The following is an 18,084-nucleotide window of genomic DNA, read 5'->3' as shown; positions in this document are numbered from 1 at the left end:
GTTGCCTGAGGGGAGGTGGGCGAGGGGATGAACAAAATGGGTGAAGGGGAGTGGGAGATAATGGGCTTCCAGTTATGGAATGAATTAGTCACAGCGCTACAAGGCACGGCATAGGGAATAGAGTCAATGGTATTGTAATAGCATTATATGGTGACAGATGTATAGAGATGTTGAATCGCTACGTTGTACACCTGAAACGAACGTAACATTGCGTGTCAACTGTACTCAAATAAAAACAGGCTTTTAAAATGCAAACATAAAAAATAAACACTAAAGGGACCCCACTCCCCACACATCACTCTACATCCAGCACCGTGCTTTATTTGCTTCGTGGTACAGAGCATTGTCTGAGATGACCTGGTTTGTATATTTACTTGTTTATTGTCCCTCTCTCCCAACCAGAATGTAAACTCCAAGAGGCCGGTGCTGTGTCTCTCTTATTCACATCTGTCTCCCCAGCACCCATCGTCCCCTGCAGAGTGCCAGGCCACAAAGAATGCAAAATAAATATTTGTTAAATGAATGATGAGGGACAGAGGCCCTTGGGGGAGGGCATCCTAGGCCTCTACAGAATCACTTCAGCTCAGTTACGTCCATTTCTTCTTTTCTAATCATCTTTCCCCTGCCCTTCAGCTTCCAGGGTTAGAGGTGAAGGCACGAAAGGAGACAGGCCCAGAGGCTGCCTGGCTGACACTTGCCCTCTGGTGTGGGTGTCGGGCAATCCCCAGCCCAACTGAGCCGTCTAAGCTTAGGGCAAGAAGCAGGGAGGCAAATCAGTCCTGGAGCCCCCAGAAGTGAGTGGTGGGGTCCAGGCAGGCCTGGACTCTCCCCTGATTGCAGACTTGACCCTCAGAGCCGGGAGGTTCCTATCGGATCAGATGGTCCAAACTCCTCTCCCAGGAGCCAGGGCGACGCTGCTGCCGGGCCAAGACGGCAAGCCGCAGAGGGCCAGGCTCAGGGAGGGGAAGGAAGCCTTCCGCTCACTTGCAGACGCTGACCCACTCGGTGATGCGGCACTCCTCGCAGACCACGAAGCAGCACCAGTGGAAGCGGCAGTGGCAGCGCTCGCTGCGCGTCTGGCGCAGGATGTTGTGGCCGCGGCCGCAGCACATGCTACCGCAGCCGTCGGGGCCCGCGCTGCTCTTGTTGCACAGGCGGCCCACGGTGCCCGCCGAGTCCAGGCGCGGCTCGCGCTCGCAGAAGTCGGGCGACTTCTCGAAGTAGACCAGGTCGGCGGGGCTGGCCCGGCGCCGCGGCCCCGGGACGCCCGGGGCTGGCGAGGGGGCCCCCGCGGGGCCGGGCTCCAGCTGGCCACCGTTGCGGTTGTGCGGCCGGATGAGCGTGGCGCGGTGGAAGCGGCTGCGCAGCAGCGCCCCCACGGCGCGGAACTCCGGCGTCACCTGCCAGCACGTCTTGAGCTGGCAGCTGCCTGACGTGCCGTGGCACTTGCACTTCCGCCGCATGTTCTCCATCACCGCCTGCAGAGGGAGGCACGGCGAGGGGTGACGCCCGCGGTCGGCCCCACGGCCCTCCTCCCAGCGCAGGCACTGGCCTGCGAGAATCTCCTCGGAGACTTCTGAAACCGACTCCCATTGAACGGATGCAAAAGCTGAGGCCCAAAGCGGGGCAGAGTGGGGAGGCGGGCGCACAGCTCCTGAGCCAGGCAGTCGGGAGAAGAACTCCGCCTGCTCTTCTGCTGTTCTCCCATCCGCCTCCCACAAGGCCAGGTCCTGGGGGAATTCCCTCCTTCCTCCCCTCTTCTCCTTTCCCACCAGCTGCAGGGGGCCCTTGGGGCTGGAGGCTCTTGCTTCCTGAGGGGGGATCCCAGATCCTCAGGGAAATTCCCTCTCCTTCCATCCCTCAGGTGGGGGCCAGAAGCAGGGGGTTGCTGGCCCCACTGTATCCTATCCCCAAAGCCTCTGGCCTCAATCCAGGCTGTGAGTGGGGGCTGCGGGGAGGCTGAGAAAGCCCCTTTCCTTCTCTGGGCCCTGCAGCCCTTTGCAGGGAGCCTAAGGAGGGGACAGGAGCTGAAGAGTCTCCCCTTCACCCCATTATACCGGCTGGAGCTTATTCTGCCCACTGCCGAATGTCACAGTTCCTCCTAGGGAACAGTGAGCACCAGCAGGGGCCAAAAGCTCTACCTGAATACAGAATGGGAGCAGCCCCCAGAGAGCCAGACCCTCAGCCCAATGAAAGTGAGAAGTTCCCAAGCATCCAAGGGAGGTAGTTACAGGGGTGTGGTATACCGACCCCCTGCCCAACTCTCAACCTGCCCTAGAATCTCCTCCCAAAGGACCCCTTGACATTATCCTCATTAGAGACACTGGAGACATCTTCCTTTCCCGGGACTCCATTCCAAAACACAGCTGCAGACAGGGAGACCAGTGATCTGGGGCCCTCACACCTGGGCGGTTAGGGCCAGAAGAGAGAGACCCTGCCCTCTGAGTGTTAAAGGGCTCCGCAGGGGGCGCCTGGGTGGCGCAGTCGGTTAAGCGTCCGGCTTCAGCCAGGTCACGATCTCGCGGACCGTGAGTTCGAGCCCCGCGTCAGGCTCTGGGCTGATGGCTCGGAGCCTGGAGCCTGTTTCCGATTCTGTGTCTCCCTCTCTCTCTGCCCCTCCCCCGTTCATGCTCTGTCTCTCTCTGTCCCAAAAATAAATAAAAACGTTAAAAAAAAAAAAAATTTAAAAAAAAAAAAAAAAAAAAGGGCTCCGCAGCTTGTAGGTGCAGCCTGTGGTGGCAACACCACGGAGGAACGAGCCCAGGGCCTCGGCTGGCCAACGGCTCCAGAACATTCGCTTCCCACAGACAGCAGCCATTAATTAACCAGTTTAACGAGGAGTAGGAGGCACTGTTGGTATGGGCTGGGATAGCATGGAAGCTTGGGAAAAGAGCTGCACTAATAGGGCAGGGCTGGGTGGAAGCTGGATGTGACCTGAGGGTGGATATGCCTCAGTTTACTTCACCTCTAAGTCAGGATGGGAAGAGCTGAATCAGCTCCGAGTCTTTGTGGAAGGAGTTGGTGAAGCAACGGGTCCAGAGGACAGGAGAAAGGGGAGTCAGGAGGCACAGGTGCCAGGCCGGGTGAGGGGAAGCCAGAAACGAGGCCTGAGCAGGCCAGGCAGAGCCGAGAGAAGGCATAGGGGCTGAACAGCCAGAAAAGGAGGGTGCTGGGCTACCACGAAGGCTAAGGAGGCATCTTAGTGGAGGCACGCACCCAGCGCAGTCGACCCTGCGGAGCGAAAGGCTCAGCTGCCTGGCGGTGAATCCGCCTCTATCCCTTCCTTACCAGCTGCACCACCTTGGGCAAGCTTCTTCATCTCTCTGTACCTCACTTTCCATATTTGAACACGAGGCTGCTACTAGCACCCTCATAGGTAGTGTAAAGATTAAAAAGGCTAATATGTGATGTGGTGTGGTGCTCCAGACGGTACCTAACACATAGTAAGCACTCAATAAATGCAAGCGATTGATTCTTTCTTTCTTTCCTTTCTTCTTCTTCTTCTTCTTCTTCTTCTTCTTCTTCTTCTTCTTTTTTAATTTATGACCTTTGAGGGAGTATGAACATTCAAGGATAGGGAGAAAAAGGAGGAAGGTAACCATAACACAGGACCTCAGTGGCCCCGAGGAACCTCCCCTGGCAGGAATCCCTCATTCTGCACAGAAAGGCTGGGAGAACAGGTAGAGGGTCACAGCATAGGATAGCACAGAATCATGGAACGTTAGAGCTGGGCCAGGGCAGGGGAGACTAGGGAGCTGGATGACCCAGTTCAACCTTCTTGCTTTATAGGGGAGGCCACAGAGAGGCAGAGCAAGGCCAAGGCCCCGGAGGCCCTGTCTGCAGCCCTGTCCGCCCCCCACCCCCATCCAGTGCTCACCACAAAAAAAAAAAAAAAAAAAAAAGGGAGCAGGCTGATCCAGGACAGGGTTTTTCTCATCCCTGCATCCCAGACTAGTCCAGTGCCTGGCACACAGTAGGTATCCAATGCATGTTTGATGACTGGATTAGGCAGGGACAATGAGAGAGTTGCTGAGTAAGGGGGGAGCTCTGGGTCCCAGAGCAAGGCCTGGGGGGAAGGGAGGAGCCCTAGGCAGAGGGATCTGGAGCAGGCCCAGGCGGGTGTGGGGCTCTCACCTGCCTCCCAACTCGGTTGTTGTGGAGCCTCATGCGTGCGTGGATGTCTCTGTGAGGCTCCCGGGAGTCCAGAAAGTCCTTCGAGAAGCGCTCCCCGAAGCCCACATCGGGGCTACAGCCGCCCCACTCCCAGGAGTCCTGCAGGCCCGGGCTGGCAGGGGGCAGGGCTGGGTGTTCCGGGACCCCGTGGCTCAGGCCCTTACCGCGCTGCAGCGCGTCCAGCTGCAGGCGGTGCAGCTTCCGACGGAAGGCCTCCTCGTCCCCGCGCCGAGAGGCGTCGCAGCCGCAGGCCCTCAGTTTGCCCAGGGCGCAGGCATTGGACACCGCGTGCACTACGCCCGCTGCGGCGATGGCGTAGGCGAAGGCACTCTCTCGGAAACCTGAGGGTGGAGATCCAGGGAAAGGACTCTCAGGGGCCTCCACGTTCATCCCTCTGCCCTCTCTGCCCAACCTTCTTACCACACAAAGGGGAAATGGAGGCGCAGTGTTGGGGGAAGGTCTGGGACAAGGACACAGATTCAAAGAGGGGCAGAAATCACATCAGAAGTTCTGCATGCAGGGTGGAGTGTGGGAGGTCTCCCCAGAGTCCTCTTTTGTACTTCACTCCCTGTTCCACTAACATCACCCTTAGCAAGCTCAGAATTCGTGTCTACCTCTCTCCTGTTGGGCATAAAGTATCTGGGAAACATTTCTTTTTCAGATCAGGGACTTCATCTGTTACCTCTCATGTGATATTTGCAATTTAAAAATAAGCCTGCGGAAAGAAGGCAAAATTTAAGCTAAAAAATAAATGACTAGAGATGGAATTCCAGGCCCCAGAAGATGTTCATGGGCAGAAGGGTAAATAAGTGGAGGGTGTCCTCCGACAGCTCCCGGCCCCAAGATTGCCTGCCTGGTGCCACCCCCTTAGGCCCCACCCCCTTAGGCCCCACTACAGAACACTCCCTGACTGCCAGGTTCAAGAGGCAGAGGAAAGAGCCAGCAGAGTTTCCCCTTTTCCTCTCCACAGGACATCCCAGAAAATCTGCTCGGAAATGGGCGTTGCCCAGCCACGCTGCCTGCAGTGGGTCTAGGTCATCTGAAGAGGTTGTTTGAGGAATGCTGGAAATAAGCCCATTGCCCTGCAGGAGTGTTGAAAATTGAGAGGGAAGGGTGAGTTAAGGCAGACACCTTCTTTTTGATGCTCTGGAGCACAAAGCCCCTGACGACCACTTGCAGGGGCCCAGGACTTGTCTACACTACTTTTCTCCTCGGTGTTCTCAGCCTGAGCCATCCTCTGGGAAGGTCTGGGCCTGTGGCAGGGGGAGGCCTACTTACAGAGGACGGTCTGGCTCCTGGCCCCACAGGCTGCTTCTTCCTTATTCTGCATCTGAGAGGGGACCAGCTAGCAGCATTTTACAAGTTTCTGACCAGCCTCTGGAAGCGAGAGAGTGTGGGCAGTGGGAGAAGAAGCCAAGAGCAATGAGAGCCTCCATATGAAGAGGAGAACTCACCTGTGCCATAGGCACCTGTCGTGGAAGCCCAGACCTGGCTGGAGATTGATGGCTTGCAGGAGGCCAGAGATTCAGAGGAAAAAAACTCTAGATCCTTCCACCCTAGTGCTGAAGCCTGGAAGCACATGCTCTGGGAGTTCCCGTAGCCCTCAGAGAGCCAACCAGGACTGAACAGAGACCCTAGCCCAAACCTGCCCCTCACCCTCACCCTCTGCATCATAGGGTCCTGTCCTCCTTTTCTTGTCTAGCCAAAACAACGAGGACGATGACAACAACAACAACAACAACAACAACAACAACAACAAAACTTGACAAAACGTGTAGTAGTTAAAAGTATGAACTCTCAAGCAGCCAGATTGTCTGGGTTCAAATCCTGGCTCTTCCACTTACTAACTGTTAATAGCTACCCAACTTTGACCAAGTGACTTGACCTCTGTGCTTCAGTTTTCTCATCTGCAAGACAAGATTGTTTTTACCTGCTTCATTTTTGTCCCAAGGATTAAATTAGTTAGTAAATTTAAAGTACTTAGAAGAGCACCTTATTCATAGTAAGTACTGCACAAACATTAGCCATTATTGAGAAGTTCTTCCTGTTGTCTGACTTCACTCACTACTGCTGTAATTTTAGGCCATTGCTTCTTGTTTTCCCCAGTCAGGGACAGAGCCCAGACGCTCAAGACCCATTTTAGAATAAATCACATGGGCCACTAGAAGCCCATGAAGCAGGCTGTCCCTGTCTATCTTCTCTCTCCAGCTTGTGGCATCTCCAGATCTTTTCCGTAAGGAGCCCAGCTATGAACAGACAGGAGGGGATGAGGATTGGGCTGGAGCCTTTTAAGGGGATGTTGGGAATTGGTGGGAGCCAAAGAGGAGTAGACACTGACATGGGATGTAGGGCCCAAGAGAAATGGCAGACCTAAGTCCCTGGGGAGCACACCCAGTGTTTATCCCTTGCCTTTTAGCTGTGGAACTCTGAGCGCTTCCCTTATTGCTAGGGGAGTCATTAGCCCACTCCTAGGACAAATGGCAATACTCAGACTTCCAGAAGCAGCCCAAGCCTCAGAAATCATCTCCCCCTCCAACACACACACACACACACACACACACACACACACACACACATACACACACACACTGTGCAAAAGGGGGATGCCCAAGGTCACAGGGGTTACAGAGCAGAACCAGAGCAGGACCCAGGCCCAGCTCTCTCAGCTCCCAGGCCTGGGAACTGGCTGCTAAAGGACATTTGGCTCTAGGGAAGACATGTTCCTGAGTAAGAAACCCAGCCAGCCCAATTTCCAGTTTCCATGGCCCTATCTATGCACAGCACCAAGAAAGAGCAAGAGGCTGGTCTAGGGGGATGTGCCAGCCTAGACCAACCACCATCTTCCAGGCCAACCACCATCTTCCAGGCTCTTTACATTCAGAGGCAGGCCTGGAGGAATCTGGAAAAATGTAGTCTACAGTCTACATAGAACACCCCTACCTACCCAAGGCAGCTAAAGACACCATCCCATGGCCTCTGGCAGCTGTCACAGCCACGTTTAGTGGTGACCAGGCAGGGCTTGTGTGACCACCCTCTGCTCCAACATCCAAGATTCAGAGAAGTCCAGACTGCTGGGCCTCTGCCCCCCAGCTCCCACTCAGGGCCCCAGTTTCGGTCCTGGCCCCGGCTGTCTGGGGCAGACGCAGGCACTGTGCCATCTGGCCAGCTGGAGGGGGAGAGGGGTGGGGCCATGGCCAGCTGGGCTGCCTGGAGCATGGAGGGAGGAGGGGTGCTTGTTAAGACGCACAATTAGCCGTCCTGCCTTTGATCTGGGACAGGGACTGCCAGCATCTAAGTGGAGTCAGCTGCTCCTTCAGGCTGCAGCCAACGGCCAGGAAGGGGCTGGGGGAGGAGGTTTGGAGGGCAGGGGAGCATGGAGGAGAGAGGATTCAGGAGCCAGTGGGAACGAGGAGGGGTCAGAGAAGCTTGAGCCCCGCCTATTTGAGTCAAAGAGGGAGGGAAGGGGAGAGATCTGGTCTCCATTCCCTCCATGCATATAATCTGTGCATGCTCATGTGCCTGGCCTGAGAGAGAGGAAGAGGTTGTGTGCATGTGGGAACACTTAGGGGTGACACTGAATGTGGCTACACGTTTGTACAAACAAAGGTAGGTATCTGTGTGTGTGTGTGTGTGTCTGTGTGTGTGTACATGTGAGTTTCATTTCTTGGAGTACTCCATTGTGCCACTCACCTCTGGACACATGGTGGGAGCTTGGGAGGCAGTATGGCAGGGGGTTGAGTGCAATCTCTAAAGACAGCTGGCCTGCATTTGAGTCCTGGCTCTATAGCTCACTTACAAGCTGTGTGACTAATGGCAAGCTACCCAACCTCTCTTAGCTTCATTTGTAAAATGAAGATACTAATAAGACCTATCGCATGGGGATTGTTCGAGGATGTTAAAGTACAGATAAAGTGCTTTAGAACAGTGCCAAACAGCAAGTACTTAATAAGTATTAGCGAATTCATTGGGTGCTATTAGAATAATGGAACTTTAGGTGATCCTGGGATATAATTGCCTGTGCCTCTTCTCCTCATCTGAGTGCCACCACGCACCCCACGCCTGGAGGCCTAGCCATAAAACCAAGACTCCTCAAGGATGAATGTAAAAGAGAGGTGGGAGAAGAACCAGAGCCTTGGAGAACAGAGGCCAGACTCTCAAACTGTGGGCTTCCATTGGGCTGAGAACCCTGCTTGCTCTAGAGCCTCATGCCCCCTCTTTCCATCCATTCCAGATGGGTCTGGGCCCTGCCTTCCCAAGCTTGTCCACTCCAGGTGCTCAAGCACTCTTCTCTCCTTCACTGGAATTCCATCCCTTCAGCCCAACCCATTTTCAGGGAGATGTCAGGACAATTAGATGGCAGTAACAGTATTAAGGTGGCAGGTCCCAGGGACCACCTCCTCCCTGCAGTCTCTGAATTTTAAACATGGCAGAGTGCACCTTGAAGAGAATCCCACTGGCAGTCTGAGTTGGAAGAGCGGTCAGCAACCAGTACTCCACTTGGGGGAAACAGGTCACCTGACCCCACATGGGACAATTCATAACTTGAAAAGAAGGGGAACTGGGGGAAGGACCCCGTCCAGGGGAATGGCTGCCACCAAGAGTGGCCCCGTGGAATTCAAATTTAGGTAGTCCTCGAAGTGATGGGCCAAGACGGACAGCGACATAACCCCAGAGGAGGGTGAACACAGATACGGAGTGAGAGAGGGCTGTAATGGTGGCCCCTGGAAAGAGAAAGTGGCAATTTCTTCCAGAAGTCTAGAGTCCCCTCCGAGGAGGGACAAGTAGAAAATGGGATGTCTCAATGCAGGAGCAAAAGCCACATAGGTAGGACCGTGTTCCAAGGCCAAAGGAAAGAGCCCAGCCCCCCTGCCAGAGCCCGGCCGCAGCTGTCCCGCCCCTCCCCACGCGCTGGGCGCTGCCCCGCCCTGGCTAGCCCCGGCAAGTCTCCCCCCCCTCCACCCCTAACCTCTCCCCCTACCAGTCCCCCCAGCTCACCTCCCGCTTATTAAACTGCAGGTGAACCCGGGAGCGCCTGGCACCGCGCCAACCCCGCGTGCTTCCACCGCTCTGAACTCACCCTTGAGCTTCAAAGACCCCAGTCCTCCACCAGGCCACACGGGCCTCAAGCGGGCGAAGTAATCAGGACGCGTGGGCGCGCTCTATCTAGAGGGGGCAGGAGGCCCAGAGGGGAACTGGGGACACCGTGGCCGGGAAGAGGGATGAAGAGCTTGTCTTGCCTTGCCTCATCTGGAGCGGCAGGGGTGAGAACCTCAGCGCCTATTCAAACCCCCGCGAGCAAAACCCAAAGCAAGGCCTCCAGTGTCCTCACCTCCCTGCCCGGGTGCTGGAGGGGAAACGGGGCGTCGGGGAGCGCACGGGTGACCTAGAAACCCGGAGTGGGAGCAGGCGCGCGGCGGCGGCGAGCACCGGCGGGGCCCGGCCCGGGCAGGAGAGAGGCACAGGCCTGTCACTTGGCGTGGGCGAGCGCCGGGCCGACCGGGGAGGGGCGCCCCGCCGGGGTCCCGGGCAGCCGCAGACTGACGGCTGGCGGGGCTCGGGTGCGGCAGGGCGGGCGGGGCGGGAGCGCGGGGCAGGGGCGGGCGGGGGTGCCCCTTGGAGAGCCGCGCGGCCCGGGCCGGGAGCCGTCTGCCGCGGCCCGCGGGGATTAGTTCGCGGCTGCATGCCGCCACACGCGTCGGGCTGGGCTCGGCAGGGTAGAAACAGCGCCCCGGGCGCGCGGGGGAGGGAGGTGGGGAGGGCGCGCGGGGGCGGGGCGGGCGGCCTGGGGCCGGGCTGGAGGAAGCAGCGGTGGCCCCTGACTTGGGGGCCCAGGGGATGCAAGTAGGGGTCCTGGTGAAAAGGGAAAGGCCCCAGCTTGCCGAGTTCTTTCCGGAATAGGGTGCTTTAGAGTCTGGCTCTCCTAGAAGCCTCTGGACCGACCCCAAGGGCACAGAATATAGGGGTACAACTCCTCCTCCACTGGGCAAGAAAATTGGACAAGTCTCACAGAGCCAGGTCCCCACACTGTCCCACTCAAGCAGCTGAGAGGAGAGATGGATAACGCCTATCTTCCCCCAAAAGGCCTGAGGCAAGGCCTAAGGTACCAGGGCAGGAGACGGGTGGGAACAGAAATGAGTGACAAGGCCTCCTGCCATCTCCAACCCTAAGGGTTGTCAGGGTGGGCCCTGGGTCACTCAGAAGTCACAGAGGGAGGACAGGGAGCGGGCTGTGGCTTCTCTGGGCTGTGAGGGGAAGAGGGATTGGCAGGGCGGTCGGGCCTGCTGGGCAGGAGGCGGGCACACACCCAGTGCCTCTGATTCAGAGAAGGTTTTCGGGGGCGGTGAGAATGACACAGAGGCTGGTGGTGTACCTTGCCGGGAAGAGCTTCTGCAGAAGTACAGACATTTTACCTGCCCCAGCTTCCCTCACCTACCCCATTTGGCAAAAGTCCTCCGTACTGACTCTGGGTACTTTATCACGGGCTCTCCATCCCAAGTGCTGTTTACTAGAGGGTAGAGGGTAAACTGAGGAAGGTGACAGATACTTATATTTCCCAGGCTTGAGATATACAGTGTCAATGACCAGGCAGGATAACCCAGGAGTCAACTCTCGGGCACGGAACCTGCTACGGTCAGCCCACCCAGCGCAGGCTGGAGACACATCTTCCCCGTTTGGCTGGCCCCCATGGACTGTCCAAGACCAGAAAGAGCAGAGGAGCAGCATGGTTGGTAGATGGGCACCTGGGGAGGTTGCCAGCTTGAGGCAGTGGGGATGGTTGGCAGATAGCTTTGGGGGTGGGGTGCTGAATGGGGTGGGCAGAAGGGCAAGGGCGAGGGGCAGCTACCTCTGCTGAAGATGGGACTCTCGTAGGGGATCTTGTTTCGAGTCTCGAGACTAGAGCAGTTCCAGCGCTGGTCCCGGAACTGGTGCTGGCACTCGTGGATGGCGATCTGGATGCCCTGGATGGCTGAGGCGGCCACGTCGGGGTGGCGCACACACACTTCCATCTGCCGCCTACTCAGGCCCGGCAACGTTAGGCATACCGTGTTGGCATTGAGCACAGGCTCCGGGGGGAGGCGGAGGCCCAGAATGTCGTTGGGTGCAGACCTGCAGGTGTGGGGGTTGGGTGTGGGTGAGTGTTTTGGGGAGCTAGGAGGGCCCCATTGAACAAGTTACACTCAGTCCCAAAGGCCACAGTTCCTCTTTTCCAATGCCTGCTTCTGAAGGTTTGGCCCATCATGTATATTCCTAAAGCATTCTCCTGTCCTTGATCCTCTCATTTCCTCCAACACCACCCAGCCAGCCGCACACCCACACAGGTTAACGTGTAAATGGACACACATCCGAAATGCCTGCGTACACGGTATTTCATAAGTACATCCCCAGGCATAGATGCTCACATACGTAGCGATCCCCAGGAGACCACTCCCAAGACATGTTTCAGACAGTCACAGTCACACAGACACACAGCTGCACACATGGAGATGGCCACCCAGATCCAGGAGCACTTCCACGCATGCACGCTTCAGTCAGGCATCGTTATACACACATACACAAAGACACTCACAAGCATACACACGTGTTCATCTTAACATACACTGATCCAGAAGCTCGCACATTCACACATATGTGGACATACAGACTGCTATTTAACAACATAGCTTGCAGGGCTCACAATATCACACACACACACACACACACACACACACACACTGAGAACCCTTCCAGCTGCAGTGTCACAGTGGCCCCACCTGAACTACTCCCTTCCAGCCCCCAACCCATGCCCCTGTCTGGGAGGGATCTCCAAGGAGGAGCAACGCAGTCTGAGCTTACTCCTGGGGTAGGGGTGCATTCCCCTGGCCTGGCATGGACTCCAGGTTGGCACTTGCTCCCCTCCGCACACACACCTCCTCTTCCAGTAGCCATCACTTTCCTGGGCACTGCCTTGCCTCCCTGGACTGCCCATACTCTGTCACCAGTTCAGCCCCCTCCTGTGAGGGCACTGTCTTTCATTGGGCACCAGCTCTTTTCTGAGACACTGTCCCTCCCTCCTTCCAGGGTCCCCTGCCCCAGCGGGAACGCCGGAGGCCCCCGTGGCTGGGGGTCCCAGCTCTCCAGGAGGGCGGGGCGTAAGGTGAGGGCTCACCTGGGCACGGCGGCAGCCAGCAGCAGTAAGAACAGGAGCGCGCAGAGCGCGGGCCGCGGCTGGGGCCGAGGTCGGAGCCGCAGCCAGGGGCAAGGGTGGGTGCTGCCCATGGCGCGCGGGCCGTGACGGGCCAGGAGTGGGGGGCTCACAGCCCGGCGGGACCGGCGAGCCAGGGGCGACGGCGCATGATCCGCGGGGGTCGGGGCGGCTGCGACACGGAGCTCCGACTCGGGTCACGGCTCCGAGAGCAGACGGCGCCCGCCTCCCCGCTCCATGGGGCAGCGCCCCCGGGCACCGCCCTCGGGGTGGGGGGGCGGGCGGGCGCACCGGGCACCTCCTGGCACAGGGGTCCGGGGAATTTCCCGAGGCCCCCCTGCGACAACTCCCGGTGCCTCTCGAGGGTAAGGGGGGCCCGGAGGTGCTGCGGGCTAGGGATGAGAGGCTGGGTGCCCGGGAGCCCCCCAGAGCAGCGCCACGAGCCTGTGCTTCCGAGGGCGTGCGAGGAGGGCGGGGTGGGGGGGGGCGGGTGGTGTTGAAGGGGGGACGGCGCTGTTTGTGCCCGGCCCCACCGCCCAGAGAGTGAGTGACTGTCCCGGCACAGGGAGCTCTACCGCCTCCCCTTTCCTCCCCCCCCCCCCCCCCCCCCCCCCGCAGAGTGTCAGGGCTCTACCCCAGGTGACGTCACTACGGGGGGTGGAGGCGTGTATGGGTCCTGAGGCCACAGCGCCCTTCGGCTCCAGACTCGGGGTGGAAGCGGCGGTGCAGAGGGCTGGGGAAGGAGAGGTGTTGGGGTCTGTGCGCGCGTGCACGTGGAGATGCCAGTGCCGGGCGCGCTGGTTTGTGTAAGAAGGTGTGTGTTACTGCGAAGTGTGTGTGTCTGGCTGAGACACAGCTGTCGGGGAGCGGTCCTCCCCAACATACACACCTGCAGGGACTGGAGGGGAGGGGCTGGCCCCCCTGCCCACCTCTCCCACCTCAGGAGGGACTTCCCAGGCTTGGCTGGTGTAGCAGGTGTGTGTGTGGGGGGGGTCCTGTAAAGGGGTTTGGCAGCCTCTGGATTTTGCTCTTCTTCCCTGTGTGACCTTAAACAGGTGCCTCGTGCTCACTGAGCCACCCTCTGCCCTTTCATGAAATGAGGTTACTGAGGCTCACCTCATCTGATCAGTGAACCAATGAAGGTCAAAGTGCTGGGACTCCAGTAAATGTCTGGGAGCAGAACTCCCTGGGGTGACACACCCTGGGAGAGGTATTAGAGAGCCTTCTAATCCCAAAAGTGTGTATTTTGTCCCCTTTTATTTCTTAAGAAAATGAGGCTCAGAGAGGGCCATGACTTACTCAAGGTCACACAGCAAATGAAGAGCTGGAATCCAACCCAGTCCTCTTGACTCTGAGCACAGCAGCAGTGGCCCCAACACTGAGCGCTGCTTGCCTGGGCCTTCCTGCAGATGCTCCATATCTTGCCTGGCCCTTGCTACCTGTACTTGGTTCTCTGGGAGCCACCCAAAACCGGACTCCTGACTCAGGCCCACTCCTCTCTGGGATTCCTTCATGTCCTCTCGCCCCAGCTGAACACTACAGCCAGGCAAGGACCTGAGGAAACAGCAGGCTGGGGACAGAGGCTCCAGCTTCTGTTTCTGGTTCTAACCTGGGCCCCGATAGTGAATCCTATTCCCACTGTGGCCTTAGCATCCTCCTCTGTACAATGGGCACAAGCCTCTCACTCTACTACACACATACCTCCCTCCCAACCTCATTGCCCTCTCCTGGTTTAAGGACAAACTACCGGAGCCTCTGGGCTCTGAGACAAAAGGGGCCCGGTCCTGGAATTGCCCATCCCTGGGGAATTGGAGGAGAAGGGTGGGGCTTTCCCTGTCCCCAGACTGTCAGGTGGTGGGGGCAGCCCGAGCAACAGCAGGCTGACGGCATCCTCCCCCCTCCTTTCCCCCCATCTCTGCCGGCAGCCACCGCAGCTGTCAGGAATTAAGGGCTTGAGGCTGCTGGGGGTGGGGGTGGGGCAATGGGGGGAGCAGTCTGGCTGGACAGCAGGAAAACAGCCGGGGGCAGGAAGCAGTCTGCGTCAGCCAGAGCCTTGTTTGACCCCAGCCGCCCCCTGCCCTCCCCACTCTCCTTCACCATGCTGCAGGACAGGGACAGCTTGGGACTAGAGTTTGGGGAGGGTTTGGGGTATGGGGAAGGATAGGGCAGGACCAGACTCAGCACAGGAAGGTAGGCAGGAGCCTGAGGTGGGAGAAGGCACCACAGGGACAAGCCAGGCTGTTGGGGAAACTGAGACCCAGAAAGGATTAGGAAGAGGCCCAACCTGGGACAGGGAATGGCTTCATAATCCAGCTTGCAGACCTCCTTACTCCCCAGATACAGCTCACACTAGCCTTTCCAGGCTTGATGCCTCATCATAGGTATCCCCTGGGGTACACCATTGTGGGGAATACTGATTCCCGGTCCAATGCAGCTGAATCAGCCTGTCGGGGGGCAAGGCCTGGGGGGTCTGCATTTCTAGCAGTATCCCAAGTGATTTTCATGAGGACCACATTTGGGAAATTCTGCTGACCTGCTTGAGGGACTGATTTCTTTTTCCTTTGACCTGCCTCTGCCAAGGGGAGGTCTCTTTGCTCCCCCACCCTCTAACAGCTCAAGAAATACAGAGGTGTAAAAGAGAGGGAGAAGTCCCCTTCTTTGAAAATCCCAGGAGGCAAATAATGATTCTCAAGCCTTGTTTGCACTGGGGCGTAGTTCTGGCCAGATGTCATGAGGGTCTAAAAGTACCCAAGCCTGGGGCACTTCTCAGTGCAGAGAGGAGAGGGCATATGTAGGCACAGGGGCCTTGGCATATGTGGAGATGAGGCCCAGAAAGAGTGTGTGACTGGAGCCCCAGTCCCAAATGACCCCTGCCATGGGCAAGCCCCTATCAGCAACCCCCAGACCCCACCCTGGCCCTGCCCTTGGCTCTGGCCCTCAGCCCAGCCCCAGCCCCCGCAGCCGCCAGCTGAGACCACAATTACAGGGGCCACTGGGGGTGGGGGGGGGCACCAGAGATGAAAGGCAGCTCAGAGAATGGTTCCAGCTGTGGCAACCCTGGAGGAGGTTACAGGGAAGGGAGGGCTAGAGGAGGCACCAGGGTGAGAACAGGTGGGACTCTCACAGCCCCAACCTGGACCAGGCCAAGCTCAGTCCTGATGTTCTGCAAGAGAACATCTTGGTGAAGAGGAGGGGAAAGCAGCCCCAGACCGACCGAGAAGAGAGCTTTTTATCCCATCCTTCAGGCCTCAGGGACCAGTGCCCCTCAGCAAGGTAAGGGGGAATAACTAGCTGCTTGAGTCCCCCAAACTCCTAGCGTATTTGGTCATTGGAAGGAAGGGGAAATGAGCCCTTGGCCTTAGGCTGATCCTGGGCCTTCCAGCAGCTTCCCCACCCATCTGCCTGCATTCTGGCTCTCCCTGATGTGGTCATGCACACATCTGGGGCGCCTCTGTGCTCTTCCCCCATGTCCCTGGTACCACATGTCCCCCACCACTCAGCCAGCAGGGAACCTTCATGGCTCAGACGGTGCCTGGGGCTGAGCAGCTGGGTAAGCAAGGGGGTTGGGGGGGGGGGCGTATTTCTGAGCTCTGCTTCCAGCCTTCTTCCCAGGCAGCAGTGCAAGAGCACAGAGCCATCTCTGAGCTTAAAGATGACCAAAATAATGTTCAAAATGGTGCCTCTCAGGCCAAGGCTCTCACCCTTCACAGAAGGTGGTTCCCAGACTCCTGCTGAGCTTGGTCAGGGAAAATGGACCACCAACATGAGACCATCGGTTTGAAGATTGCAGTGCTCTCTTCCAGTGTACTAAAAAGCTATCAGGCACCCCCATTCCATGACGGGAGAACTGAGGCTCAGAGAAATTAATTGACTTGATCAAGGTCAAGCTGGCAAACTAGGCCTTTCCTCACTGTTATCATGTTACTTCCTCTGAATTCCTTTTCACCTGCTTGGGGTGGTGTCAGTTCATGCCACTGTCTTAGTTTCCTTCTCTGGCTCATGGGGGAGTCTAGCATCACCTACTCCACACCACGCACCAAGACCTGGCAATAGACACTGGGACGCAGGCGTCCGCCCCTAGGTCTGGGTCAGCCCAGAGGTCCGAGACAGTCTGGAACCCTAGCAGCTTGGCCCAAGCTGGTCCGTGGGTCTCCTTGCTTCCTTTCATCCTACCCTCTCCTGTCCACGGCTCTCTGAGTTCCCCAGATGCTTGCAGGTCCTGTTGGTCCCTGTTAATAGGGAAGCTGGGCTCTGTGCACCCTCTTGTGGTCCCTGAGAGAAGTGCAGGAGATTTTTTTTTTTTTTTTAATTAAGTATTGAACCCAGCTCTGGGGAAGGCAGAGCCCTGAAGATAACTGTAATTTAGCAAGCTTCATTTCTCCTCCATGCTGCCCATGATGCCAGTTCCACTCTCACCCTTGGTAAGTTGTCAAACCCCCTTGAGTAGAAGAGGTTCTGAGTCCAGATTCTCTGAAGTTCGGGCATTTGAAGGTTCTGAGCCCAACTTCCCTGAAGCTCGGGCGTTTGACCTAAAGGAGTCAGGATGAGGCAGGAAGGAAAATTCAGATGCCCTTTCCTTCCCACTGCAGCTTGATACCCCTCTCCACATATGCCTCACTCTGGGATCCCAAACGTGATTCTTGAGGGCTGAACCAGGCTAGGTCAAGAGGCAGATGCAGAGGCATTGTGGGAAGGGAGGACAGATACACTGAAAGCCATGGTTAAGGTCTGTTACATCCAGGGTGAGTTCCCTTTCCTTCTGTTTCACTGAAAAACTCTACTCTCCTCCCTGTGCCCCCAATACCTGTGGTCTTAGCTCAGGCTGCCAGTCCCAGTCACAGTAGTACATCTTCCTGGACAGTTATTGGTTTGGGGGTGGGCAAGTGACCCCAGCTGACCAAATCAGGGTCTTCCTTAGGACTTTGGCTTAGAGCTGGGTTCTTTTTTAGATCACCAGCTCTAAGAATGTGGGCATAGGGCTGACATATAGAGAAGGTCTATCTGCAGCAGGAGATAATGAAGGCAGTGTGAAAAGAAGGGCAGAGATAAGCTAGAAACCATAGATGTTGGGGTGGCGGGTAGTGAGGGAAGAAGACAAGGGAGAAAGACCTATGACATTGTCTGGCCCTCTGGGTTCAGTTTTGCTTGAATTCAGTCTCACCCCTGCACTTCCCAGGTAATTAATTCCCTTTTAATTGTTTTTCATAGTTAATTCCCTTGACCTAAGCTAGTTTGAGTTGAGTATCTTCATTGGCAATCAAGGTCTGCCCAATACCTGCAAGGCATCAGTTCTCTATTCCCACTCTCACAGAAACTACCATTTATTAAATATAAGCCTGACATAAACTATCGTGCTACATGCTATGCTAAGTGCTTTTCATGTCTCAGAAGAATCCTCCCCATGGTTCTATGAGGATGTGAATGGTCCTGATAATGGTGCCATTCTCCCAGTGAGAGATGGTGTCCCTTTCCCCTTCCCTTGAATTTTCACTGGTTCTGTGACTTGTGTCGAGCAACAGGGAGTGACAGCAATGCTGCGTCACTTCCAAGGCTGGACTGTAAGGAGCTTCTGCCTTCACACTCAGCATGTCCATTTTGAAAGCCAGCCTAGGTAAGAAGTGTAACTAAACCAAGGCCCCCATGCTGTAAGGAAGCCCAAGCTAGCCACATGGAGAGGAGGAGACCCTGGAGGAGCTCTGAGGCACTACTTAGACATATGAGTCAAGCCT

At 56.9% G+C, this 18,084-nt stretch overlaps 1 protein-coding gene across 1 annotated transcript; it reads right to left on the bottom strand.

Annotated features, from left to right (window-relative positions):
- Nucleotides 1-111: 111 nt before the first annotated feature.
- On the bottom strand, nucleotides 112-12,820 carry WNT10A (Wnt family member 10A). Its single transcript, XM_086719665.1, has 4 exons — nucleotides 12,320-12,820; nucleotides 11,018-11,280; nucleotides 4,135-4,514; nucleotides 112-1,478 (listed from the first exon to the last, which is right to left on the bottom strand). Exons 1-4 carry the CDS (start codon nucleotides 12,427-12,429, stop codon nucleotides 981-983), a joined length of 1,251 nt encoding a protein of 416 aa, XP_086575791.1. The 5' UTR covers nucleotides 12,430-12,820; the 3' UTR covers nucleotides 112-980.
- Between the last annotated feature and the right edge of the window lie 5,264 nt (nucleotides 12,821-18,084).

This window comes from Puma concolor, chromosome C1 (assembly GCF_028749965.1).
Source record: "Puma concolor isolate L17-30 chromosome C1, mPumCon1.1.hap2, whole genome shotgun sequence".
Classification (NCBI taxonomy): Eukaryota; Metazoa; Chordata; class Mammalia; order Carnivora; family Felidae; genus Puma; species Puma concolor.
The sequence above is the reverse complement of the archived record's forward strand: the minus strand, read 5'-3'. Positions and strand labels throughout refer to the sequence as shown.